This window comes from Oncorhynchus clarkii, chromosome 16 (assembly GCF_045791955.1).
Source record: "Oncorhynchus clarkii lewisi isolate Uvic-CL-2024 chromosome 16, UVic_Ocla_1.0, whole genome shotgun sequence".
Taxonomy (NCBI): Eukaryota; Metazoa; Chordata; class Actinopteri; order Salmoniformes; family Salmonidae; genus Oncorhynchus; species Oncorhynchus clarkii.
The window spans coordinates 14,479,206-14,507,161 of NC_092162.1; the positions used below are offsets into that span (position 1 = coordinate 14,479,206).

Here is a 27,956-nt window from a genome sequence, read left to right on the forward strand (position 1 = left end):
TGTTGTGTGCACGTTTTCAATTGACAATCCCTATTAGCAAAGGTCTCAGCTAGAGATGACGTGCAGGGGCTTGCAGGGATTTGTAGTCTTGCATGATGTCTACTTTGATGCTAATTAGCATTTTAGAATCTGAGAGTAAATACAGCTAAATGTGTTGATTAAAGTAAACTTGTCCGAGAGAGATTTACATGATTATCGAAATGTAACGCCAGGATATTCATACACAAAACACAGTTTTAGGTGTTTTGAAAATTCTCTATGGGAAAAATGAATGGTGGAAAAATTATTAGGAACCACCATGGGCTCCAGAGTGGCACAGCGGTCTAAGGCACTGCATCTCAGTGCAAGAGGCGTCACTACAGTCTCTGGTTCGATTCCAGACTGTATCACACCTGCCCGTGATTGGGAGTCCCATATGGTGGCGCACAATTTGCCCAGCGTCGTCTGGGTTTGGCTGGGGTAGGCCGTCATTGTAAATAAGAATTTGTTCTTAACTGACTTACCTAGTTAAATAAAAAAATCCCTGTTTGACTGCTAGGTGTTATGGTATTATGACACATCTGCTGTTGGGCTCTATTGAGTATGGTATGAGTCATAAGGATAAAATAATAGCCAATCAACATTGAGCTGAACTGAGTGAGCTCAACTGTGAATGGTCCTGGAGCACCAAAAAAAATGTAATGGGAAGCTAGTTTGGATTTGGCTTCACTCCAATCACATCACAACGAAACAACTCGAATTGTTGCATCTCGTTGTGTTGTCCCCCGGTGGCTAGCTAAAATTGGCCATTTCCTAAATTAGCCATGGATGAAGATTGACTCGTTGTTTTACTTAATTCTCCGTACTGGCCAATGATTATAACAGCGATTCTGTTCCAAACATAAATTCATACATTGTGCCCCTGGCCTGAGATGATGGACGTTCAATATATAGCTAGATGTAGCAGGCTAATGTTCACTTGCTAATGTTGCACATGAAAGGAATTTAAGCTGGCGAGCAAACATTTTAGCCAGGTAGCCTAGGACAACAAAAATGTAAGTGTGTACTGTATGACGGCATCACAGAACGTTTCATCAACATGAAAGAGAGGAGGATGGCATTGGTGTTTCTCTTCAAGTAGGGTGAGTCAACATCTACTTGCATGAGCGCACACAAGTGGAAAGAAATCACAGAAATCACCTGACAGAGGTTACTCTCCAGTTTTGTGATGAAACAAATACGTGTGAATTTATTCTGCCACTGTGTCTTCTTATTGTCTCGACCTTAGGACTATATATCATGTTTGCAAGGTATATAAACTAACAGGTTATAGAGCAAACAATGCAATTATCACAATACTCACTGCAGGTTGTAATATGGCTTTTCTCTCAGACTTGAGTTCCCCAGTGATTTTACCCACTCACCGTTACTGTGCATGTTACTAGCCTTTTCACAGCCCATCCCAGCATAAGACTTGTCTGATTAATCAGACTGTAATACACAATGAATTTGTACTGTATATACAGCCTGAAACTAATGGCTGAACAATCCTATAACTGTTCTTTACAAGAATGTTTAATAAAATTACATTTAAAGGTGCACTATGCAGAAAGCGCGTCGTCATTTCCTGTTTGCAAAAATGTGAATGGTACGCCTAATTTCAGTTTATGTGTCAAAACAAGCAAGTATAGTGTGGAGATGCTAAAACGAAACGTAAGAATGGGAAGCATAGAAATACTGCACATAGAAGAGATCTACCACTTCTTAGACATGCTTTCATTGAGAATGACAGATCTACAACTCACATTTCCATGTGAATTTGGTCATGTCGCCCAACAAGTTACATATTACAGCTTTAAACTCTACCGGTTGTCTGTGCGGTTTGTTGTTCAGCTGCTCAAAATGTTTTAAAAAACTGAAAGTATTGTTTACCCAACTTTTTAGAGAACCGGTAGGCATAGGCTATGGTTCGGTTCAGCACCATGGTAAAGTTAGTTTTATATTGTATATACGGTTTTCTCTCATCAATAGCTATTGAACTAATAAGCTTGTCATGAAAATATAAAATTATATAAATAAAATAAAATAAAATTGTATTTGTCACATACACATGGTTAGCAGATGTTAATGCGAGTGTTGCGAAATGCTTGTGCTCATAGTTCCGACCATGCAGTAATATCTAACAAGTAATCTAACCTAACAATTTCACAACTACTACCTTATACACACAAGTATAAAGGAATGAATAAGAATATGTACATAAAAATATATGAATGAGCGATGGCCGAATGGCAGAGGCAAGATGCAGTAGATGGTATAGAGTACCGTATATACACATGAGATGAGTAATGTAGGGTATGTAAACATTATATAAGTGGCATTGTTTAAAGTAGCTAGTGATACATTTATTGCATACATTTTTCCATTATTAAAGTGGCTAGAGATGAGTCAGTATGTTGGCAGCAGCCACTCAATGTTAGTGGTGGCTGTTTAACAGTCTGATGGCCTTGATAGAAGCTGTTTTTCAGTCTCTCGGTCCCCGCTTTGATGCACCTGTACTGACCTCGCCTTCTGGATGATAGCGGCGTGAACAGGCAGTGGCTCGGGTGGTTGTTGTCCTTGATGATCTTTTTAACCTTCCTGTGACATCGGGTGGTGTAGGTGTTCTGGAGGGCAGGTCGTTTGCCCCCGGTGATGCATTTTTGCAGACCTCACTACCCTCTGGAGAGCCTTACGGTTGTGGGCGGAGCAGTTGCCGTACCATGCGGTGATACAGCCCGACAGGATGCTCTTGGTTGTGCATCTGTAAACGTTTGTGAGTGTTTTTGGTGACAAGCCGAATTTCTTCAGTCTCCTGAGCCTGAAGAGGCGCTGCTGCGCCTTCTTCACCACGCTGTCTATGTGGGTGGACCATTTCAGTTTGTCTGTGATGTGTACGCCGAGGAACTTAAAACTTTCCACCTTCTCTTCTACTGTCCCGTCGATGTGGATAGGGGGCTGCTCCCTCTGCAATCATCTCCTTTGTTTTGTTGACATTGAGTGTGAGGTTATTTTCCTGACATCACACTCCGAGGGCCCTCACCTCCTCCACCCTGTAGGCCGTCTCGTCGTTGTTGGTAATCAAGCCTACCACTGTAGTGTCGTCTACAAACTTGATGATTGAGTTGGAGGCGTGCATGGCCACTCAGTCATGGGTGGACAGGGAGTACAGGAGATGGCTGAGAACGCACCCTTGTGGGGCCCCAGTGTTGACCACCTGGGGGCGGCCACCTCACCACCTGGGGGCGGCCCGACAGGAAGTCCAAGACCCTGTCAGGAGGTCCAGGACAGGGCGGGGTCGAGAACCAGGGTCTCGAGCTTAATGACCAGTTTGGAGGGTACTATGGTGTTAAATGCTGAGCTGTAGTCGAAGAACAGCATTCTTACATAGGTATTCCTCTTGTCCAGATAGGTTAGGACAGTGTGCAGTGTGATTGCGATTGTGTCGTCTGTGGACCTATTGGGGCGGTAAGCAAATTGGAGTGCGTCTAAGGTGTCATGTAGGGTGGAGGTGATATGGTCCTTGACTAGTCTCTCAAAGCACTTCATGATGACGGAAGTGAGTGCTACGGGGCGATAGTCATTTAGCTCAGTTACTTTCGCTTTTTTGGGAACAGGAACAATTGTGGCCCTCTTGAAGCATGTGGGAACAGCAGACTGGGATAGGGATTGATTGAATATGTCCGTAAACACACCAGCCAGCTGGTCTGTGCATGCTCTGAGGACGCTGCTGGGGATGCCGTCTGGGCCGGCAGCCTTTTGAGGGTTAACACATTTAAATGTTTTACTCACATTGGCTGCAGTGAAGGAGAGCCCACATGTTTTGGTAGCGGGCCGTGTCAGTGGCACTGTGTTGTCCTCAAAGCTAGCAAATAAGTTTTTTAGATTATCTGGAAGCAAGACATCATGGTCTGTGACGGGGCTGGTTTTCATTTTGTAGTCCGTGATTGACTGTAGACCCTGCCACATACCTCTCGTGTCTGAGCCGTTGAATTGCGACTCTACTTTGTCTCTATACTGACGCTTAGATTGTTTGATTGCCTTGCGAAGGGAATAGGTACACAGTTTGTAGTCGGTCATGTTTCCGGTCACCTTGCCCTCATTAAAAGCTGTGGTTCGCGCTTTCAGTTGTGCGCGAATTTTGCCATCAATCCACGGTTTCTGGTTGGGGAATGCTTTAATAGACGCTGTGGGTACAACATCACCGATGCACTTGCTAATAAACTCGCTCACTGAATCAGCGTATTCATCAATGTTACTGTCCGACGCCATGCGGAACATATCCCAGTCCACGTGATCAAAGCAATCTTGAAGCGTGGAATCTGATTGTTCGGACCAGCGTTGAACAGATCTGAGCACGGGCGCTTCCTGTTTTAGTTTCTGTCTATAGGCTGGGAGCAACAAAATGGAGTCGTGGTCAGATTTTACGAAAGGAGGGCGGGGGAGGGCTTTATATGCGTTGCGGAAGTTATAGTAACAATGATCCAGGGTTTTGCCAGCCCGGGTCGCGCATTCAATATGCTGATCAAATTTAGGGAGCCTTTGTTTTCAGATTAGCCTTCTTAAAATCCCCAGCTACAATAAATGCAGCCTCAGGATATGTGGTTTCCAGTTTACATAGAGTCCAATGAAGTTCTTTCAGGGCCGTCGAGATGTCTGCTTGGAGCGGGATATACTCGACTGTAATTATAATCGAAGAGAATTCTCTTGGTAGATAATGCGGTCTGCATTTGATTGTAAGGAATTCTAGGTCAGGTGAACAAAAGGACTTGAGTTCCTGTATGTTGTTATGATCACACCACGTCTCGTCAATCATAAGGCATATACCCCTGCCCTTCTTCTTACCAGAGAGATGTTTGTTTCTGTATTGGGCTGTTATGTTTCCCCACCTTGTTGGGCTTACACACGGATGACATGTAAGGCCTATTGTCTAATCAAGAAATCCCCAAATATCCCTTTAAGAGATAAACATGGTAATGCTTTCACTGATTGCACATAAAGGAAGATAGTTCCTAAATGATAGTGTGCTTGCTTTGTTATTGTCACGTCCTGACCTTAGTTCCTTTTTTATGTCTCTATTTTGGTTTGGTCAGGGCGCAAGTTGGGGTGGGCATTCTATGTTTTTCATTCTATGTTTTGTTCTGTGTGTTGTATTTCTATGTGTTTGGCCTGGTATGGTTCCCAATCAGAGGCAGCTGTCAATCGTTGTCTCTGATTGAGAACCATACTTAGGTAGCCTGTTCCCACCTGTGTTGGTGGGTAGTTGTTTTCTGTTTTTGTATTCTGTACCAGACAGAACTGTTTCAGTTTCGTTCATTCTCTTTTGTTGTTTTTCCATTCAGTGTTCAATTCATAATAAAAGATGAACACTTACCACGCTGCACCTTGGTCCTCACCTTCTTCAACCCACGACAGCCGTTACAGTTATCCAACTGATCTTGTTTCCTTTCTGTCATCCTGTGAACCCCGTTCATTGCTGCTTGCAGCTATATTTATTGTTTCTGTATACTTCTCTAGACAAACAAAGTTAATAGATTTATTCAAGATCTAGTAGTTCAAGATTCAAAATCTCACCTCTTGTAGGTTACCACTGACTTGTAACCTACCTTAACCCTTGTTTACTGGGCTGGCCCTTCCAGTTAATTAGCACTGTGGAATGATGTGACTATGTAATTGTCATGTAATTAGCCTACACATTTATAATGACATGCAATTACTGGGACTGTAATGAACACATGTTGATTGGCACATTCTCATCCTCTCTCAGAGGCTGAATGTTGAAGAGCCAAGTAGGCAGAAGCTGTAGTGATGTCCACAGTATTTAATCCATAGCCAGCAAGCTGCTGCAGGTACCACATGAGTCAGCTGTAAAGCAAAGTTACGCCTCCAGAGACAAGTGAAGTAAGAATGATCAAATGAATGTGATGACTACAGGAAAACCGGACGTCTGTCTTAACATGTATTTCTCGATTGATCATTTTTCCCAATACTCTATCTACTTTTTCACACAATGGAAACATATAGTACAATACAGTACAGTGCATACAGTACATGAAATACAGAACACACACACACACACATACTGTACACACACACACACACACACACACACAGCTAAACTTTAGCTACTGTATGTGGTCTGTGATTAGTTTCATTCATTAGCTTCATTCATCTCTTCATTCAAAGACTCAATCATGGACACTCTTGCTGACAGTTGTGGCTGCTTTGCATGATGAATTGTTGTCTCTACCTTCTTGCCCTTTGTGCCTTTGTCTGTGCCCGATAATGTTTGTACCATGTTTCGTGCTGCTACCATGTTGTGTCGCTACCATGTTTTTGTCATGTTGTGTTGCTACCATGCTGTGTTGTCATGTGTTGCTGCCTGGCTGTTTTGTTGTCTTAGGTCTCTCTTTATGTAGTGTTGTGTTGTCTCTCTTGTCCCTCGGCTCTGCACGTGTTTATGTACGGTGGTATTCCCTGCATAACGTATCCTGTTAAATCCTTGTGTTTTGAAAATGTGCTCGCCAAAAGCTGGTCTGTTCTCACTCTCTCACTGATCAGTATCTGTGTGTGCCTCTGAGATGTTACAGCTGCACTGCCATCTCCTGGGTGGAATGGATTTGCATCCCAGTGGTTGAATAGAATGGTGTAGATTGAAAAGAGACAAAGGGAGTACATTTAATTATATTGGCTGATTTAATATATCCTCTAACAGAGTACTAATAAACTGTGTTTGTGTATTACAGACCAAATTGAAACTGCAGAAAGCAACTATAATGGGTAAGTGTGACTTGAATTGACAGACTGATAATTGTTCTCAGGTTTTAAATTCTCACCTGAACGAGTAGTTTTTGTAAAATGCTTTTGCTACTTAGAGCTGAAACACAGTTTATCTCAGGCATAATCTCACTAATTTGTTGGTTTGGATTATTACAAGAGGCTGTAACGGAAAGTTGTGTAACAATGGCTGGGATTGATTCCATTTTGTTGGTGTGTTTAATTGCCATCGGGAGAAAATCTGGTAGGAATTGTAGTAATTATAATGTGTTTGGTGTTGTATGATATAAAAAGCTGCTTGGTTTTCTTGATCAACTCCTAACCTCTGTTATAAAACAATATACAAATGTATTATTGTGTTTCCAATGCCTTTATTGTGTCCCACCATTGGAATTGATACAACCCAAATGTCTTCACATGGCAAGTCACTATGTATGGACATAACACTACTTCCCATACACAGCAAAAAGACCCTGCATCAAATTTAAGAATGCTCCCCCAACAGACAGGACAATTTGTTTGTAAAGGTCCTAACAATGTTACTTGAAATTATATAAGAATATCATAGGAAAAGCAAATATGTCATTACAAATATTTCAGCGTTTGATCCAATGCTGGTTTTTAAACTAGTTTCAGCTTTCCTGCTCTCGCACAATTTACAATTCACATTATTTTTGACAGCCAAAGATCGAAGCTGCTTTGACAAATCATTGCCACAAAGGCTAGTGGATCAGTAACTCAAACACAAACATAGTTTCTGAACCACTTCTTTAAGAGTCACATTTCAGTATAACATTTAAAATCACTCACACTTTCTTAAATCATTCTGCAATCACAGTAGTTTTCAGAAGTAAAAACTATAAGTAAAAACAAACCACAAACTGGTTCAGAACCTCTCACATTTTCTTGCAAAACGAGAACAGGCTACAGAAAGAAGGCTTAGGTGCAGAGGCTGGTTGCCTAAATTTGGTCAATTACATATAACGGTACCCTACACACTTCTCTCCTCTGAGAACATAAGATCCTAAACGCCTTTGGCTGCCAACATCCACAGTTGGAGACTTCACTTCTTTGCACCGGCGAAGTGCTTGTTGAGGATGCCCTTGGCGGTGTCCAGGGCTGCGTCGGCGGGCACGGGGATGTGAGGGGTGACCCCGGCACCCTCCCAGGCGGGGCCCTGGGCTGTGTCTGAATGGGTGGTAGGGATGCTCAGGAACACATCACTGTCGCCCACGCGGAAGGTCTCAGGGGGGTGTGAGGCACCGTTGGTGGTCTCGCCCACGATCATGGCCCGACCATGCTTCTTCATGATGTAGACAAACTCCTCGGCGGCGCCGGCCGTGGCTCTGCTGGTCAAGATGATCAGGCTCTTCTTAGAGCCATACCTCGCACCTGAGAGAGAAGATGAGAGTCATTTTCATCTGCTGACAGCGCACAGTTGTGTTCTGCTTAATCCATATCGATAAACTCTTTATACGGTGCACATTATGAAACTTTTGAGTTTTTTTAACCTGTGAGCTCAGGTAGAGTCCACAGCTCCTTAGTGGTGCCAGACGGTCTGTCGTACAGTTTGTCCAGCAAGACCTGCTTGTCTGCATCAAAGAAGTAGGAACAGAAGCCCGCAATGGCAGTAGTGGCCCCGCCAACATTGTTTCTGCAAAATCAATTATACAAACTCATTCAATATAAAAGATGAACATGTTGTAAATAAAACTTTCCCTATGGTGCAACTGTCCCCATTTAACCCAACGAAATGGTAAGCCACTCTGTCACTCTGTTCATCTTGGTGAACATAAATATGTTCCTCTAGTTGCTATGCTCGTAATTTGAGCTTTGATTTTCACTATAAAGAGAAGTTCTACAGATGTAGGATCTTAATTTGAGCCAGTTTGCCACAGCAGGAAAATAATCATGCAGCAACAGTAAATGTGAATTATTATGGGGATTATAATTAATGAACATTTTTGTAAGATTTGATACATTTTTCATAAGGGAAAATCAAGTCTGAAATTTCAAAGTGGAAATTACAAACTTCAGAAGCCTTTTTAAACCTCATACACACAACTAGTTTTACATTTCCTGCATTGCAGGAAAGTTCTTCTGCAACGGTGTGATCAAATTATGATCCTACATCTGTACCTGAGATCAACAATCAGAGCGTCAGTGTTAACAACTTTGTTCCACACATGCTCCACGATGATCTGGGCAATGGCCTGAACCTCCTCGAAGTTACCAAACATGTCAAAGCGCAGGTAGCCAATGTTGTTCTCAAAAAGATCCGTGTGGAAGGAGACCTTGATCAGCTCAATGAACATCTCTGGAGATGGGTTCTGAAATCAACATAAATGTCTCAAAATTGTCCCCCTAATTAATACTGAAATTCAATATATATTTTTTTCAGGCAAATATTCATTAAAAAGTTGCTCTCTGGATTCACATAAAAGTATTCTCTATAGATAAATGTATTGCATAGGCTAGAAATACAATACAACATCAAATGTGTCTTACCATTGGTGGCAGTGGTGGGGTGTTGTGTGTGGTCTTCAGGCACTTGTCTCCAGACAGTGTCATGAGGTCAGCGGAGAGTTTAGTCTCCAGATCCACCTTTGAAGAGATCAAGTTGTAGTCACCGCTCGCTGCTGCCAGCTTCTCTGCAACGTCCGCTCCGACATTCTCAAAGGCGTAGTTGTCGGCCACCAGAGTGCCAGTTGCCTCGAGAATGGCAGGGATCTCGGCACGGAGGTTAATGATCTTAATGGCAACAGCCAGGGCATCTTCAGCATCGACCTCAACATCGGGCGTCACGCCGGTGACCTCCCAAGACTTCCCTGTGATGGGGTTGATGGACTTAGCCGAGGGCACTGTGACATAGAAGTCTGTGTCCCCAATCTTGATCTTGTCAATTTTCACGGACCCGCCAGCAGTTTTCTCCCCAACGATTGTGGCCCTCTTGAGGTTCTTCAGACAGTAGGCGACATCCTCTGCAATTCCCTTGGTGTTTGCACTAGTCAGGATGACGAGGGATTTCTTGGTTCCGTACCTCTCGCCCAGCAGTGTGGGCATGGACCACATCTCGGTGGTGGTGTCGGAGGGACGGTCGTACACGCTGTCGATGTGAATCAGAGGCTCGGCGTCGGTGAAATAAGACACAATGTATGGGATGCCAGACAGATCCCCGCTGCCTGTGTAGCGGAGGTCAAAGATCAGAGCGGACGTGGGCAGAATCTTTTTCCAGACCAGCTCTAGGAGGAGGGTGCCGATCTTGTCGGCCAACTCCTCCCCGATGATGTGGTCGATCCTCAGGTAGCCGATGTTGCCCTCTAAGACCTCCAGCTTAATGGAGCTCTGGAGCACGCCGATAAGCTGGTCCGGTGGCAGGGGTGGCAGGGCAGGGGCCACCGCAGGGACATAGTTGGGCTCATTGGAGATGACCAGTCGGGGGTCGTTGATGGTACTCTGGACCCCACCGGTCAGGACAGAGGCAAGAGTGTCGGGGTCAGGGATGCTGAGGATCTCTGTATTGCTGCTCGCAGCGTCGATGGCCTCCTGCATGCCAGTCAGCTTCTCCGGAGAGCAGTAGTTGTCCAGGAGAATTTTAGCCATGTCTACAATCAGGTTGGGAGCAAAAGCGCTGTGGATGGCAACATTGCCGAAGACCACCACCGATGCCAACAAGAGGAGAGACTTTGCCATCTTGTCGGGTTTCTAGATTGCAGTAAACCACAGTAGTAGCTGCTCTGCGGTGGAACGTACGTCTGCAAAGAGGTCCTTGGTCAAATGAGACTCTTTCTCCTGAAAGTTTCTGTTAACACACACAAGGCTTTTCCTCACAATAAACCTTTAATCGTATTATCCTGAGTACTTGGGTAAGACAATAACAAGCTAACAATGTAGGTGCAACATGTTGCCCAAGATGTAGATGTTAAAAATATGTTTGTTGCTGTGCATGTGAGGTAAGGTTTGACTAGACACAAATATCTGCTGTGATTATACTTGGTGGAAATATTCACATTACTGTATACATTTATGAATATTTTTCATTTGAAGAAAACATCTCACTGATTGAAGATCAATGTTAACTAGGTATAACTATATATATATATATATATATATATATATATATATATATATATATATATATATATATATATATATATATATATAAATTGTACCTTATAATTAGGCCTTCTTTTGGTCAGTAAGTTGACCTTAAGTGTAATATTACCTGTGACTGTCCTTATACCATATTTGGGAGTCTAATCTCACACTCAGCATTATCCTTAGAATATAGAATTTATACTTAGAACATAAAATAGTCAAGTCGTCCACCCCCTCCCCTTTCTTAATTTCCCATTGGCTGACCCAATATTATGGTCTGTAAATATGACATTGAGCTCTGAACAGTTCATCTCAGGTAATCAATAACTCACAAGTTTATTTAACACTTTAGTGTTGATTAAAAATCAAATGAAACTTACCAGGAACCAACAACATTTGCTCTACAGTTCTATTCAACCTCTATACTTCTATACCAGCGTAAAAGAGAACGTTTGTGTTTTCTCTTCTAAGCTACAGTATATGGCCTCCGTTTGGTCATGACACTATTCATCATTTCATGTGGACAGACTACGTAAACATAAATGGTACCGCAGATCTGTCATGATAAAAAGGGATGCTCTTCGTTACGGTTCCGATCCTTGTTCTATAGTCTTTTCTCCTAACATGTATGAGCCCAGAACTTAATCAAGCATTTGACCAATTACGTGAAACTAGGTTAACCGATATTACACTATTCATAATGAGTTCATGTGGTTATCGTTGATGCTAATACACAGTAGTAGAACTGAGTACAGTAGTTCACTACAGGTTTGTATAGGAAATGCTCCCTCTACTGACTGGCTAAAGACTCCTCTACATTGCATGACTTAACAAATGAAGAAAAGGACAAATAACAAATGCATTTAAAAGCAGATTAATATAGTAGTATAAAGTATTTGCGATAATCAAATGAAGTCCGTGATAGTACAATGAAATGAAATATCAACCCTGTTTCCTCGCCCATATTTAGGCCAACACAAATGTAGCCCAAAGAGTTACATCAAAGAGATTAAAAATACATTTAGATATTCATAACATATAAACAAGAGGATTTACTTCTAAATCTAATCCAATTTCTCAAACAAAATGACGCACAGAGGGGTTGGTCAAATTCATCGAAGGCAACTCATTTCATCCCCGTGCTGCGACAGTTATTGATCTGTATATTTTCAGGTGCAAAAAGAACGCTTTCATAAGGTGCCTAAATAATAATGTGCAATCTACTATTTTAAGATTTTGAATAAGAGAACCAAAATAGCTTTCCTTGGGGTGGATATATTATACCACAGATACATTATGTCAGGTTACAGAAAAATGACGATAATAAATAACATTTCTGTTAGAAATTACACAGGAAAAATAACATAATTCCAAATACAGGACAAACAAAGTAAGCATTTAAAGGAAAGAGAAATTAAAACATGACCACTATTTCCCTTTATCTTGCTTTAAAAGCCTGGCTGCAATGATTCTCTGTGCAACACTCAGAGCATCATTTGCCTGGGCAGCAACGTGTGGCTCGACCCCAGAGACACTCCACACCTTCCCAGTAACAGCACTCAGGACCACCTGGTTAGGTATGGAAGCATACAGGATACTATTCCCGATCTGGTAGGTGCCGCTGGACAGGGACCCTCCGATGGTCGGCTCCCCAATCACCTTCACTCTGTTCAGGTCCTTCATGGCCCGCGTGAACACTTCAGCAGCTGACCCTGTCATTTGACTAGTGAGGATGTAGATATCCTTGGTGGAGCCGTACCTCTGACCCTGGATCTGAGGCAGGGTCATGACCTCGGTCATGGTGGTTGTAGAGCGGTCAAAGACGGTGTAAAGATGCCTCAGGGGCTCAGCATCGAAGAAGTAGGTACAGAGGAGCGGTATGGCTGTGGAGTAACCACCTGTGTTGTATCTCATGTCAATGATCATTGTGTCCGTGTTCACCAGCTTGCTCCACACCAGTTTGATCAACTGAGGGCCGATGGCTCTCATCACTTCTATGTCTGCCATCATATCGAACCTCAGATAGCCCACGTTCCCAGGCATCACCTCGATCTTGAACAGCGTGTCAATGATGTAACCCACCTCCTGAGCTGTTGGGATTTTTGGCATGTCATGCAGAGACTCGGGTTCGATGTCGCAGTAGAATATGTGCAGCCGGTGGTCGCCTGACGTCTCCTGGAGGTCAGCTGTTAGCTGGGATGCCAGAGACTCATAGTCGACCACTGATCGATATGAGCCCTCGGCCCATTTGGTGAGCAGCACTCTACTGACCTTGGTGGCGACCTCAGGGATGGCATAGTGTACTTCCAAGAGCTCCCCTGTCCCCTCCACCAGTGACAGAACCTCCTTGTGAAACTCTATTATCTCATGGGCGTGGTTCACGGCCTCCTCAGCAAGCACTATGGCATCGGGGACCACGCCTCCACCTAGCCAGCACTCCCCGTTGTTGTCTATGAAGTTTATGAAGGGGACGGTGATGACAATGTCTGTGTCTTCCACCTGGAATGACTTGGAGTGCATCAGGGTCCCAGATGTGATTTCCCCTATGAGGGTGCCACGGTGCAGCGACTGCATCAGATAAGCAAATTCCTCCCCTGCACTGGCGGTATAGTGACTAGTCAGGATGTACACTCCACGTTTAGACCCGTAGGGTGGGCCTAGGAGGCCAGAAAGCGTGTTAAACTCAGTGGTGGTGTTCTGGATCCTGTCGTATATGGTGAAGAAGTGGAACTGTTGTGACGGGTCTTGGAGGAAGGAGAGCAGGATGCCCATGGAAGCTGAGGACCCGCCTGTGTTGTATCGCAGGTCGATGATGAGGTTCTCTGTGTCTTTGAGGGCTTCCCAGATTTTTTGGGCAATCTGCTCTCCTAATTTGGCCATCACTGACACGTCTCCAAACTTGTCGAAGCGGAGATAACCAGTGTTTCCAGTTAGGATGCGTACTTTGAAGACTGTGTCCACCAAGTTCCTGAGAAATGCTGGATCACCTGGTATGTTCTCAGGTTCAAAGTCTTCCTCAATGATAACCGGGTGATCTTGGGTCAGTTTGATCATCAGACGAGGGTCCTCTGACACAGACTGCAGTTCATTGTTGAGTTTATTTGCCAGGTCCTCCTCTGAAATGACAGAGAAGAAATCAGTGGATTCCAGATGTTGAAGGAAAGCCGGTACTCTGTCTGTGAATGAGTAGTACTGCCTGATGATGTCAGAGACGCTCTGGATGGCCCTTGGAATGGCACTCCTGACCGCCAGTAGATTTTGGGCGTTAGCAACAGCCTCCTTGGCATTGATATTTACAGAGGGAGATACTCCACTCACTTCCCAGCTTTGGCCTGTTATTGGGTTCACTGACCTGGCCACTGGAATTGTGATGTAGAAACCAGAATCTCCTATTCTTATCTTCTCCACTTTCACTGACCCCCCGGCTGACCTCTCTCCAACAATGTTCGCCCTCTTCAAATGCTTCAGAGTGTAGGCGACTGCCTCAGCGGCACCCATAGTACGCTTACTGGTTAATACGATGAGGTCTTTTCGCTTTCCGTACCGCTCTCCCATGATAGATGACATAGTCCACAGCTCCTTAGTGGTGTTGGAGGGTCGATCGAACACAGTGTCAATGTGAATGAGAGGTTCTGGGTCGGAGAAGTAGGAGATGATGAACGGGACTCCGGACAGCTCCCCAGCTGTGCTGTAGCGCAGGTCAAAGATTAACGAGGAGGTGTTGGCAACCTTGTTCCAGACGTTGTCCCGGAGCAGCGGGCCAAGCTTGGCGGCCGTCTCCTCCCCTATGATCTGGTCGATCCTCAGGTAACCCACGTTATTCTCCAGGACCTCCAGCTTCACAGAGTTCCTGACCAGACGGATGAGCTGCTCAGTGGGGAGAGAAGGGAGGGCGGGCGGCATCACTGGGACAAAGTTTGGCTCGAAGGACACAGTTAGTCGAGGGTCATTGAGTGCACCCTGCACGCCAACTGTCAGCACAGATGCCAAGGTCTTGCGGTCAGATATTTTGAGGATTTCTCCACTGTTGATGGCTTGCTGAATGGCCTCCTGCATGCCGACCAGATTCTCAGGGAAGCAGTAGTTGTCGAGTAGAATTTTTGCCATGTCCAGCACCAGAGCCGGCTGGAAGGAAGAGCTGCCAAAGAGAACATGGCAAAGAAGCACCAGCAGTGCTGGTGAGAACCGACCTCCTGCCATTACTGCGGAGAATGTTATATTTTATCTGTGTTGTCCTGCTTTTTTTCTCCATTCATTCAGAGGGGCGGTCTTTTGTTAAGAGAGAATGTTTTAACCACCAGGTTTCGGACAGCAACAATGACGTAAGAGGCTTTTGTTCCCAATAAACCTTTAATCGTATTATCTGAGGTGCATCCGCCAGACAGTAACAGATGAAAATGTTTAACTGGAGATGTTACATCAAAGGTATTATAATGTACATATTTGGCCACAGGATTATTGGAGTTTCCCTTTCTTCCACTTGCTTTATTTCATTTGTTTTATTACTGTGAATGTTTTTGTGTGGATGTACAGTATTTTGTTTTACGCATCAAATACGAAACCTTTGCATTCCATATTATTTTTGGGGAATTTCTATGATTTGCACTATCATGTCATACTCATTTTCTTGAAAAAAAAGGGATGAGATATGACAAGAGATTAGGTCAGATTTAAGAAGTGAAAGACAACCGGATTAGTATGAAAGCCCCATGTGAAAGTCACAATCACTTATGAAAGCATTGTGGTTTGGCCAGATGGAGAATAGGGCCATGCTTTGTGAGGCCATGTCTGGGGCGCGGAGTGGATGACACGATTACACCGTTTGTGTTCACGTGTGTATTCCTGATACGCTGCCTTAAACACAGAATGCAGGATGGAAACTGAAGATTCAACAGCAATGATTATAAAAATGAACATGAATTACCATTTGTTTGAAAATACTTATATATTCACTATTTACAATGCATGTTTGCATCCAGATTTTCACTCACTGCACTCACTGTTAATTTGTCAACGCTGAATAGAATTTAGGGTTGAGTGAGTTCAAAACTGAAATTTATCACTGGGAATTTGTACAACACAGAATTACGCAACTACATATTGTCTAATGCTGCAGCACGGTGTGTACCGTTAATCTTGCCTTAACTTCTAATACCCATTCTTACATAAGCCCGTCTGGCGATTCCTCATGACCAATCAGGACCTGGAATCTCATTTTAAGACTCTGGTACATTGTTCACTGTGTCATTTGGGAGGGTTAGTGTTATCCGTGATCCTTGGGATGTCCCTATCCTAAACCCTAACCTTAATCCCTACCCATAACCATTACCTAAGCCTAACCTTAACCCTAACCATTTTAATGGGGTAGGGACGTCCCAAGGATCCAGAAAGCAAGGACCCTTTTTGGAGGGTATGCTTGGCGCTAAAATGGATAGTGAGGAGGTCATCAGGGGGAGGAACTAAATTAGGCAATTGTGGACTCTGTTAACTAGGCTAAAATCAGATGTCACATCGTTTTTGAATGTAAAGGTGACCTCAACCCCAAAAGTGTTCGATGGAGTTGAGGTCAGGGCTCTGTGCAGGCCAGTCAACTTCTTTCACACTGATCTCAACAAACCATTTCTGTATGGACCTCACTTTGTGCACAGGGGCATTGCCATGCTGAAACAGGATAGGGCCTTCCCCAAACTGTTGCCACAAAGTTGGAAGCACAGAATTGTCTAGAATGTCATTGTATTCTGTAGCGTTAAGATTTCCCTACACTGGAACTAAGGGGCCTAGTCCGAACCATGAAAAACAGCCCCATCCGCCAAAACCAGATTCGTCCATCAGACTGCCAGATGGTGAAGCGTGATTCATCACTCCATAGAAGGCGTTTCCACTGCTCCAGAGTCCAATGGCGGCGATCTTTACACCACTCCAGCCAACGCTTGGCATTGTGCATGGTGATCTTGTGTGCGGCTGCTCGGCCATTGAAACCCGTTTCATGAAGCTCCCGACGAACAGTTCTTATGCTGCTTCCAGAGGCAGTTTGGAACTCGGTAGTGAATGTTGCAACCGAGGACAGATGATTTATGCACGCTACACACTTCAGCACTCAGCAGTCCGGTTCTGTGAGCTTGTGTGGCCTACCACCTCGCGGCTGAGCTGTTGTTGCTCCTAGATGTTTCGACTTCACTATAACAGCAGGGCAGACCGGGGCAGCTCTAGTATCCTATGACGATGCCACATTGAAAGTCACTGAGCTCTTCAGTAAGGCCATTCCACTGCCAATGTTTTCTATGGAGATTGCATGGCTGTGTGCTCGATTCTATACACCTGTCAGAAACAGGTGTGGCTGAAATAGCCGAATCCACTCATTTGAAGGGGTTTCCACATTTTGTATATATAGTGTATATTAAGACTGGGCTATATTTGTTTTTACTGTGAAGCGGTGATGTAAGTGTCTACATCTAGGCTTCCTCATCCCCTGACAAACATTTGCTTCATTGGGACGGGAACCATCACCTCTGATTAGAATACATTGATGTGTATTGACTATTGTGCATTGACTAACGTTCACAACGGAAGTATGTCGGGATCAACGCGTACTTAATATTTAGATATGTGTGCAATATTTTAGTTGAATAATTACAAAAACAGTCAAAAGAAAATGTAAGGCATGAATGAAGGAGTAAGATATATACATAAAAAATAGTTTATTGTCCACCATTAGAGGGCACTCTGTACACATTATTCAAAGAAGAAATTCATCCCCAAAAGTTGAACTTTAGAAATTCAAAATTAATATTAATTTATACAGTAGAACATATTTACCGGAGAAATACACTGCTATGCTATAGAGAAGTTTCTGCCTCTAATATGAAACTAATGAGAACACTACATGTTTAATTCAAATTAATAATTTATTTTTATTTAACCTTTATTTAACTAGGCAAGTCAGTTAAGAACAAATTCTTATTTACAATGACGGCCTATCCCGGCCAAACTCGGACGATGCTGGGACAATTGTGCATGCCCTGTGGGACTCCCCATCACGGCCGGATGTGATACAGCCTGGATTCGAACCAGGTACTGTAGTGACGCCTCTTGCGTACACTACAGAAATGCCCTGTTATAAAAAATACTTTCAAAATCGACTCTTTTCGATTATGATAATTTCGTTATAGATATCAAACAATTGATGAACACTGACTTCATAATAGATCCAATTTATCATCTCTTTTGTTTTCTAAAACCATTACAATAATGATACATAGTTAATAAATACTGAATTTCAGGTTTTATTGATATATTTTCTGAGCGTATACTAAATAAAATAAGTCAAAAGCATCTTACAACAGGAATGTACAGATTTACAGTAAAGGATAAAGGGAACCACCATGGATGTTACCTCTTACTACCTACATCCACACTCTGCCACCTTCATCTCCTCATACATCTGTCGCAAGGTGATGACACCATTCTCCTGGTACATGACCGGGATTGGGGCCAGTTTTGTGGGAACGCAACATGCCATGTTGGCTTTTTTGGGGTTCTTGAGATTGACCAGGGTTTGGATGAGGGCGTGTTTGGAAGGGGTCATGTCCTCAGTCAGGGGGTAGTAACACACCCCTCTACACTCAAAGGCGTCATACTCAGGGGGCGCCACGATCCACTGGTCCCAGCCGATATCTTTGAATTTGACGCGCATGGAGGTCCGTCGGCAGTAGCTGGTGTCCCCCTGCCTCTTCCGCCTGGGGTGTAGGTCCACAGGGATCTCATTGAAGTCGGGCCCTTGCCAGTCGCTCCCTGAGAAGACCGTCTCTTTCTCATGGACTATCTCCTCCTTCAGCTCCTTCTTGGCCTCTCTCTTCCTGATCCCCAGGTCATCAGAGAAGACAATCAAAGCAGCTGACTGGTTATCCCCCGCACCCACGCTCACGTCAAAATCTCCGCCTTTGAAAGGCCCACAGTCCCACCTGTCGACCACCACCTCAAATGCACTGGCCCCACGGCCTGATTTGACCCAACTCTGGATGGCGGTGGTCACATCGAAAGCTTCCCAAGAGTGATGGGCCCCAACGACCTCTTTCCCATTCACAAAGTGGGCTGTGACATTGTTTCCTTTATACTGCACTTCATAGACCTTTATGGAAGCCCCGATCTGATTGGAGGAGGTTGAGTGCGAGGTCGCCCTATTATCCAGCAGGGTGAATAGCCTGAGTTCCGCCATGGTGACCTCTTCGTGATTTGGGACAGTTACATTGAACAGCAGTCTGTGTTTTGACTTTGTTCCATTTTTTGCAGAGTGACTAACATCTGCGAAAGTAGGCAACAGGCATACGGAGTTTCATATTTGATGTCACATATTTGAATCAATAGCCATAGAGGCACAAAGGCTTGCTTAATAAGCATACAGTACTAACATAATGCCTTCAGAAGTATTCACACCTCTTGACTTTTTCCACATTCTGTTGTGTTACAGCCTGACTTGTGTATTGTTAAAATTGAGATGTTATGTCACTGATCTATACACAATAGCCCATAATGTCAAAGTGGATTTTTGTTTGAAGAAAAAAAATGATTAAAAAAATAAATAATGATAAGCTGAAATGTCTTCAGTCAATAAGCATTCAACCCCTTTGTTATGGCAAGCCTTTGTTATGGTAGTCACTACAAATATACAAGCATCCATCCTAATTCAGTTGCCAGAGAGGAAGGAAACTGCTCAGGACTTTCACCATGAGCCAATGGTGATTTTAAAACAGTTACACAGTTTAATGGTTGTGATACTGTATGACAAAACTGAGGATGGATCAACAACATTGTAGTTACTCCACAAAACTAATCTAAATGACAGAGTGAAAAGAAGGAAGCCTGTACAGAACAAAATATTACAAAACATGCATCATGTTTGCAACAAGGCATGTAAGTAATACTGTAAAGAATGTGGCAGAGAAATACATGTTTTGTCCTGAATACAAAGTGTTATGTTTAGGACATATCCAACACAACGCATTACTGAGTACCACTCTTCATATTTTCAAGCATGGTGGTGGCTGCATCATGTTATGGGTATGCTTGTCATCGGCAAGGACTAGGGGAGTTTTTGGGGATGAAAAGATACGGAACACAGCTAAGCACAGGCAAAGCCCTAGAGGAAAACCTGGTTCAGTCTTCTTTCCAACAGACACCGGGAGACAAATGTATCTTTCAGCTGGACAATAACCTAAAACACAAGGCCAAATCTACTCTGGAGTTGCTTACCAAGACGACATTGAATTTTCCTGAGGGGCTTAGTTACAGTTTTGACTTAAATCAGCTTGAAAATCTATGGCAAGACTTGAAAATGGCTTTCTGACAATGATCAACAACCAACTTGACAGAGATTGAAGAATTTAAAAAAGAATAATGGGCAAATACTGTACAATCCAGGTGTGCAAAGTTCTTAGAGACTTACTCAAAAAGACTCACAGCTGTAATCGCTGCCAAAGGTGTTTCTAAGATGTATTGTCTCAGGGGGGTGAATACTTACCTAATCAAGATATATTAGTGTTGTTTTCCTAAATATTTCATCAAGGTTAGAATTTTTCTTCCACGTTAACATAACAGAGTACTTTGTGTAGATCGTTGACCAAAAATGACAATTAAATCCATTTTAATCCCACTGTGTAACACAACAAATTGTCCAAAAAGTCAAGGGGTGTGAATATTTTTGAATACTTTCTGAAGCCACTGTATGTATGTAAATGTTGTGATAACTGATTAAAAAAAAACCCTGTGGCATAAGTCTTGCCCCCAATATTCCTGTTTGACTTGCCTACGTACATACCTTGAACGGCGAAGCTGCGAATGACATCAGAACGAGGCATCGCAGACTTGTCGGAGGCATACTTGTTGTACAGTTCAATCATGAACGGCGGTGGGTATATCTTGCTGTGCTCTTGTGGGACATCTGATAAGTTGAGTTCTCTCAGAAACCCTTCCTTCATGTTTTCCAGAAAGCTCTGTAACCTGCTGTCCATTTCCTCCTTTTCAACAAAGTCCTGCTTGGAAGTCTCAGTGAAGCCCTCGGGATCTTCACTTTGGAGGACATCGTTCAGTGACTTGCATCTACAGGACCCCGTGGACACCAGCAAACTCAGACACATCTGGAAGAAGAAACGCCTTGAGCATTGCATCTTCAGAGCAAATCCTTCCCAATCAACACACTTTACCTTCCCAGTTCCCACTATGTATTTAACATGGACTTTGGGTGACGATCTGTTGAAATTGAGCTTCTTCTATGCTAGAGCTAGGATCCGCTCCCATGTTCTAGAGTAAACAGTAGCCTCGTTTCAACCAAAATAGTAGCACAGCCATTCTTATCTCGACCATTGATACTGTATCTTCATTTGGGCCTTGTTATCATTAGGGCGCTTGCCGTTAATGAATATTCTGTAAACATGTGACAGACACACTGCGATAATGAGCGAGGCGCTGGAAATTGCGAGACTACTGACAAACACTTTGCTAAATTCTTCCCACTTGCTTCCCACTAACGGGTCATAGTTTGAGGCCGACGGAAATCACCATAAGTTAGGAGAGGCAAAAAAATACATAGTGAGAACTTCCCCATATTGATACAGGACATGTTTTCTTCAGAGTCTTTCAGATACATAAGCAATAAAGATGTCAAACTAACACATTTGCTTAGAAATGTTAGTTACAGGTTAAATTGGCAGCCCTCGATATTCCAATGGGAATTATTTGTGTAGAACACCTTCTTCATCACCAGTAAACATTGTGGCTAGGATCCAGTGACATCCGAGGCCAATGTGTCTGAGGACATTGGCCTGAGTCCTGGCACTTTCCAACAGTGTGTTTGTCTCTCTCACACATTCAGGCAGAACCCCCCCCCCCCCCCCACTCTGTGGGATATCTTTATGAGTAAAGGCCAGTTAAATATCCTCTGACATGCATTTTCCATAGAGAAGAATGCACCAGATAAACAAGTGATTTGGTGATTAAGGTACTTTCTTTATTTGAGTCTGAAATGAGTAACGCATTCCTATTCCCTAAACATTCCTGTAATTCTAATATTAGCTGCTTGGCTAATATTGTAAATATGTAGGATGCTCTTTTTTTCCACTGATTGTTTTTTTGACCAATCACATCAGAGTTTTTCACATCCGATCTTTTTCAGTGCTGATCTGATTGGTCAAAAGACCAACAAGTGAAAAAAAGATCAGAATTGGGCAGCCTGTGTAAACACAGCCTATGAGGACTCAGGACAAGGTCATCATAAAATAAAACAACCCCAACCAATCTCCCAGGGTTCTCATTATTCATGTACTCCACTTTATGGAGCATTCAGTTTATGAGTCAATCTAGGCCATATTTGGGCAATTACAGCACACATGATCAAAACCAGACAAAGCCTAAACAAAGGATAAATGCACAATTCACAATGTTGGAATAGAAATTACATAGCACAATATTCTCAAGACTTTTGTGGTAGTTTGACGTTAATCAACTACAGTATGATGCTGACAATTTTGAATGTAATGACTTTGCACTAGTGGTCTATAAGTAATTAAGCTCTCACGATCTTTCCGTCAATAAGATCAAAACAATCAATATCAGGTCTACCTCTTCAAATGGCCATTTTTTGAAAACTATTTTCTATTTCAAAACAGCAGGTGGCAGGAATGTGCTGTGTATCTCCATTTTCTTCGCTGAATATGATGACAATGGATTCCTGATTCAAATTTATGCAAACATGACATGTCAGAAAACAACATGGGATTATTTATTATAACAGTACATTCTCTCATGTATTAACCATTTATGTTGACAGATTAATTCAAACTGCACAACTAGTGAACACTACAGGCAAAACATAGTTTAAGATCCCAGCAATTATTTACAGAAATAAGTCTTATTTAGTTGTATTAGTTACATTATTATTTACAGAGGTTCCGCTTTTGAGTGTTGTACCGTATGAAGACATCACATCTAAAGCTCACCTGAGTCCAATAGTCTAAGTGCAGCAGTGGAGGCTGGTGGGAGGAGCTATAGGAGTAGGGGCTCATTGCAATGGCTGAAACTGAGTAAATGGAACTGAGTCGTACATGTCGTTTCCATGTGTTTGATAGCATTCCATCTATTCCATTCAAGCCATTGCAAGGAGCCCGCCCTCCTGTAGCTACTCCCACCAGCCTCCACCGAAGTCCAGTACATGGCAATAGGGTCCATCATTTGAGTTACTTTGGAATCCGTGTATACATCAGGAGCTCTGGATGGCTGAAGACTTGGAACTGACAGTGATACAGGCCCAAATTCAACTACAGTTGAGCTGCTGAATGACAAGGAAATGTCTGTGTGAATCACACTAATCTGATGGTCAGACACGGCGTTCTCTGCATCTCGCCACCCTTATCTATAATCCAGAAACCCTTATCTATAATCCAGAAACCCTTATCTATAATCCAGATCACCCTCCATGGTGGGTTTATCCATCACAGCCTCATCCAAAGATGTCTGTCTTTTTTACTGTACTGACTGAATGTCTCTTCTGCTCCACTCTGTCTGATTCATTGTACTCTGGCTCATGCATTATGCATTGAGGCTCCTTCCGGGTGGTTCTACTGGCAGGCGCAGGTCTCCACAGACATGTTGGGGTAAACCTTCAACACCATGTTCCGGCTGGGGTCCAGGAAGAGAACACTCAGAGAGCTCATCCTGTCCGGAACACAGCAGGGCTCCGGAATGCCGGGAACGATTCCCACCGCCCTCACAATGCTTTGGATGGTGGCGTGGTTCGAGGGCCGGGCAACCTGGGAGCCAGAGAGGGAAAGAAGCTGGAGTTAAGAGGGATTCTCTTTCACAAGGGAGTATGATGATGACATCACGTTTGTTAGGCATGTACACTATATATACAAAAGATGTAGACACTCCTTCAAATGAGTGGATTGGTTATTTCAGCCACAACCGTTGCTAACAGGTGTACAAAATCTAGCACACCGCCATGCAATCTCCATAGACAAACATTGGCAGTAGAATGGCCTTACTGAAGAGCTCAGTGACTTTCAACGTAGCACTGTCATAGCATGCCGCCTTTCCAACAAGTCAGTTCCTCACATTTCTGCCCTGCTAGAGCTGCCCCGGTCAACTGTAAGTGCTGTTATTGTGAAGTGGAAATGTCTAAGAGCAACAACAGCTCAGCCGCGAAGTGGTAGGCCACACAAGCTCACAGAACGGGACCGCCGAGTGCTGAAGCACGTAAATATCATCTGTTCTCAGTTGCAACACTCACTATCGAGTTCCAAACTGCCTCTGGAAGCAACGTCAGCATAAAAACTGTTTGTTGGGAGCTTCATGAAATGGGTTCCCATGGCCGAGCAGCCACAAACAAGCCTAAGATCACAATGCACAATGCCAATTGCCAGCTGGATTGATGTAAAGCTCGCCTCCATTGGACTCTGGAGCAGTGGAAACGCCATCTCTGGAGTGATGAATCACGCTTCACCATCTGGCAGTTTGACGGACGAATCTGGGTTTGGCGGATGCCAGGAGAACACTACTTGCCCCAATGCATAGTGCCAACTGTAAAGTTTGGTGGAGGAGGAATAATGGGCTTGGGCTAATTTCATGGTTCAGGCTAGGCCCCTGAGTTCCAGTGAAGCGAAAACTTTGTGGCACAGTTTAGGGAAGGCCCCTTCCTGTTTCAGCATGACAATGGTCTGGTGCACAAATCGAGGTCCATACAGAAATGGTTTGTCGAGATCGGTGTGGAAGAAGTTGACTGGCCTGCAACAGAGCCCTGATCTCAACCCCATTGAACATCTTTGGGATGAATTGGAACGCAGACTGCGAGCCAGGGCTAATCGCCCAACATCAGTGCCCGACCTCACTAACGCTCTTGTGAATGGAAGCAAGTCCCTGCAGCAATGTTCCAACATCTAGTGGAAAGCCTTCCCAGAAGAGTAGAGGCTGTTACAGCACCAAAGGGGGTACCAACTCCATATTATTGCCCATGATTTTGGAATGAGATGTTCGATGAGCAGGTGTCTACATACTTTTGGTCATGTAGTGTATTTTATCCAGCATGCCCTTCGTCATCTGATCAATTAAAGCAATTCCAAACATATTTTCAAAACAATGGAACATTTTATTTACTAAATAAATACTACATGACACACTGAAGTAAAACACTACGCTAAATTACCTTAGGAATAGGAAATCCGCAGGTGCCTGCACAGTAGTAGGCATCAAAGGCTTTCGGGGCTAGCACCCACTCGCTCCAGCCGATGTCTGCAAAATCCACTCTCAGGTAGCGTCGGGCGCAGACCCTAGGCTCACTCCACTGTCTCCTGCGAGCCTTCTTCATGGTCCTCTCATCAAAGCTCAGCACCTGGGGCTTATTCAACCCCTCACTGCTCTCCTGGCCATGCTTTTGCCCATCTTTCATTGAGGGCTTGATCTTGGGAACCAAATAAGTGCTCTCCCATAGCTCATGGCTCTTCAGGGTGTTGAACTGGACCTCAGGCAGGTCATTGTCCAGTATTTGGTCCAGGGGGGACAATGCTTCTCTTTTCAGCCTAGAGGCTGGAGGAGATTCGTTGGATGACCGGGTGGGCTCCTCGCCCGAAGGGAAAGGCCCGTACCTCTGCAGGGTCATGGCCACACTGTTGGGCTCAGATATGGCCATGTCGTTGGCATACGCCAGGACGTACGGTAGGATGGCTGGAGAAAGGCGTTCCTGGTTCCTCTGGGGCCTCATCCCGAAGTCAAACTCAGCGGTAATGAGGAAGACTCCCAGGATGCGGGCCTCTTTGACTACAGCGGAGACATCACTTGTCTGCCAGGACCCTCTCCTGGGAGGGGGCAGGGTGACGTTGCCCAGCAGGGAGGCAAAGGCAGAGTTTGGGGACGTTCCTCGGAAGAGGAGCTGGGATGGGGGATGCCACTGAAGGCGACAGGAAGCGCTTCGGGAGCGCCGGCAGATCCAGGGTCGGTGGCGGGGACGCTGGTCCAGGAAGTGGAATGTGGCGGACAGGATGTCCTCCGACTCCTGGATGGACGACAGGTTGAAATGGAACCACACACTGTTCTTGGAGACTCCTGCAAAAAAAAGACAAGACAATGGAAAGACATGTGGTGACAGCATTTTCAATTCTAAACGTTATTTTTCAATGTAGCTTACTTTCAACTGTTTTTTCTGCTAACTATAATGTCATAAAAACAATGAATGATTAGCTCTGGGTGAAATAGCATCACATACAGCAGGTTATAGTGCATGCTACCACATGGCATGATAACGATCTGATTGCAATACACAACATTTGGATTACAATAAACAATCATCTTAATTTCATCCCTTGACTCCCACTGCTGTTTGAAAGATAAACATTGCCCCTGAAAAGGTCTCAGACATGTGGAAATGCTTAGGAGCGCACGAGAAGAATTTTCCATGTGCCTCTATTGGCGTCATAATCGGCTTTGGTCTAATATGTCGTGGATACTAACAGTAGCCTATACTCTCACATTGAGCTTGTATCAAGTAGTGACAGGGCATGGGGGGTGCTTATATTAAACACATTCAATAGCTGAACTTTATTTAAGATTTATTATTTACGTTTTGCTCTTGCAAAATTATATGTATGTCACTGTACAGTTCCAACTGATATAGACTACTGTAGCTGCTGTATCCTACCTACAGCAGCCCGCCACTTCATATTAGGTTATGTGACATTACAGTGTCATGCAGTAACATATGCACATATAATAATAATTCATTTTATGTAGCAGACGGCTTTCGGGACACTCAATGACATCTTACATTAAAAAGGCCTACATAAAATTTACTGCCGTGCATAGGGCAGGAGAACACTCACCTGGAATAGCCTTAAAACTTCTGACGGTATTTTCGTCTCGATGGCGTTGTGGTTCCTTACTGTACTTTTCATAGACTTTAAACATATTGATGGAGACCATGTCCCGCCGTGCGCTTTCGCGCGAGGAGGTGCCATCGGTAGTTTCGTGGATATCGCTGTCCTGCTGCGTAATTTCGAATGGCTCCTCTGATAAAACTTCCCCGATTCCGGAATGAAAAAATAACATCAAATGCACCAGATGTAATAATATCTTCGTCATATTTTCGATGCAAAACGAATTATTCCATCAAGTACCGTCTTTCTTTAGTGTTTGAATGTGCCAAAATGTGAGAAAAATCATTCACAGCTTTCGGCAGTGCAATTCCAGGACGCGCTTGATTAGTTGTTTTTCTTTTTACTCATATGTAGATTGGAGGTCAACATTTAAATCGGTAAGTCGTATGGCAAACTTCACAGCGTATTGCTCCACACTGTTTTCTTACTGACAGAGAGACCAGGGGGTAGACTACTGCTTTAGCAGTGACAGATGGTGACGCTTTGCAGCGCCCAGCCAACGAGAGAGTCAAGTCCGCAGATCTCCCACATTGTAGAATAACTGTATGTGCTGGCTGCTGTTAAATTTACAGTACTTTAGATATTGCAACTATGAAAACAGGAATTATATTATATTATTATTAAAGGTTTTCATACATAATTTAAAAAAAGCATTTACACTCTAAACCTCACTAATTAAATTCATGTTGACTGTTTAAACTATAATGTCTATTCCGTTCCATTCTGGATAAACATAGGCATGATGATCACATAATGACTGGGGCACAGGGCACCCTTGTAGTGAAGAGTTGCATGAAGAATTGATGTTTCGGTGGCATGCCGATATGTAAAGACATATCTCCCTTCCTGGTCTCTCCAGCCAACCATGTGATGTTAAGACCTTTTGTGAGGTGCTCTTGTTTTTCTTCCATTTCATTCTTTTGTGGCCCCTCGGTCGGAGGGGCCTGCTGGAGCCTCCTGCGTTTCTGGGGTCTTGATGTCTAGTTAACAGCAGCACAATGCGGACCCTGTGAGAGAGGTGGTGACAGCCTGGCTACTGGGGTCAGTGAGCCATTAAAATACCTTCTACTGGCCCGACGGGAATCACTGAGGCCTTTCACACCACGCTTTACATGTCCTGCAACAGCACTAAAAGGCCCCTGCTCCTGA

The 27,956-nt window shown here is 43.8% G+C and overlaps 4 protein-coding genes across 5 annotated transcripts; all 4 read right to left on the reverse strand.

Annotated features, from left to right (window-relative positions):
- Nucleotides 1–7,146: 7,146 nt before the first annotated feature.
- On the reverse strand, nucleotides 7,147–10,601 carry LOC139368011 (retinol-binding protein 3-like). Its single transcript, XM_071106493.1, has 4 exons — nucleotides 9,304–10,601; nucleotides 8,935–9,125; nucleotides 8,307–8,449; nucleotides 7,147–8,187 (listed from the first exon to the last, which is right to left on the reverse strand). The coding sequence occupies exons 1-4, from the start codon at nucleotides 10,486–10,488 to the stop codon at nucleotides 7,859–7,861; spliced, it is 1,848 nt and encodes a 615-aa protein (XP_070962594.1). The 5' UTR covers nucleotides 10,489–10,601; the 3' UTR covers nucleotides 7,147–7,858.
- Nucleotides 10,602–11,324: 723 nt separating this feature from the next.
- Nucleotides 11,325–15,278, reverse strand: LOC139368010 (retinol-binding protein 3-like). The gene has a single exon (XM_071106492.1). It carries the CDS (start codon nucleotides 15,091–15,093, stop codon nucleotides 12,322–12,324), a length of 2,772 nt encoding a protein of 923 aa, XP_070962593.1. The 5' UTR covers nucleotides 15,094–15,278; the 3' UTR covers nucleotides 11,325–12,321.
- Nucleotides 15,279–17,534: 2,256 nt separating this feature from the next.
- LOC139368012 (growth/differentiation factor 2-like) lies at nucleotides 17,535–21,058 on the reverse strand. The gene is made up of 2 exons (XM_071106494.1): nucleotides 20,708–21,058; nucleotides 17,535–19,194 (listed from the first exon to the last, which is right to left on the reverse strand). Exons 1-2 carry the CDS (start codon nucleotides 21,054–21,056, stop codon nucleotides 18,293–18,295), a joined length of 1,251 nt encoding a protein of 416 aa, XP_070962595.1. The 5' UTR covers nucleotides 21,057–21,058; the 3' UTR covers nucleotides 17,535–18,292.
- An 815-nt stretch (nucleotides 21,059–21,873) lies between these two features.
- LOC139368013 (growth/differentiation factor 10-like) lies at nucleotides 21,874–27,292 on the reverse strand. 2 transcript variants are annotated; one of them, XM_071106497.1, is made up of 3 exons: nucleotides 26,754–27,238; nucleotides 25,075–25,980; nucleotides 21,874–22,929 (listed from the first exon to the last, which is right to left on the reverse strand). In XM_071106497.1, the coding sequence occupies exons 1-2, from the start codon at nucleotides 27,010–27,012 to the stop codon at nucleotides 25,076–25,078; spliced, it is 1,164 nt and encodes a 387-aa protein (XP_070962598.1). In that variant the 5' UTR covers nucleotides 27,013–27,238; the 3' UTR covers nucleotides 21,874–22,929; nucleotide 25,075. The 2 variants fall into 2 exon arrangements, with proteins under 2 accessions (XP_070962598.1, XP_070962597.1); XM_071106496.1 differs by lacking the exon at nucleotides 21,874–22,929 and adding an exon at nucleotides 23,484–23,693 and having other exon boundaries at nucleotides 25,085–25,980; nucleotides 26,754–27,292.
- Between the last annotated feature and the right edge of the window lie 664 nt (nucleotides 27,293–27,956).

Coding starts and splice junctions, on each gene's coding strand:
- LOC139368012 (XM_071106494.1), bottom strand. CDS start 21,056: ATGCAATGCTCAAGGCGTTTCTTCTTCCAGATGTGTCTGAGTTTGCTG. Junction 19,195..20,707: donor TCGCAGCTTCGCCGTTCAAG/GTATGTACGTAG, acceptor CTACTTTCGCAG/ATGTTAGTCACTCTGCAAAA.
- LOC139368011 (XM_071106493.1), bottom strand. CDS start 10,488: ATGGCAAAGTCTCTCCTCTTGTTGGCATCGGTGGTGGTCTTCGGCAAT. Junction 9,126..9,303: donor CCCCACCACTGCCACCAATG/GTAAGACACATT, acceptor TGTTGATTTCAG/AACCCATCTCCAGAGATGTT. Junction 8,450..8,934: donor GCTCTGATTGTTGATCTCAG/GTACAGATGTAG, acceptor TTGATTTTGCAG/AAACAATGTTGGCGGGGCCA.
- LOC139368013 (XM_071106496.1), bottom strand. CDS start 27,012: ATGACGAAGATATTATTACATCTGGTGCATTTGATGTTATTTTTTCAT. Junction 25,981..26,753: donor AAGTTTTAAGGCTATTCCAG/GTGAGTGTTCTC, acceptor TTTTTTTTGCAG/GAGTCTCCAAGAACAGTGTG. Junction 23,694..25,084: donor GCGGATTTCCTATTCCTAAG/GTAATTTAGCGT, acceptor TCTGGCTCCCAG/GTTGCCCGGCCCTCGAACCA.
- LOC139368010 (XM_071106492.1), bottom strand. CDS start 15,093: ATGGCAGGAGGTCGGTTCTCACCAGCACTGCTGGTGCTTCTTTGCCAT.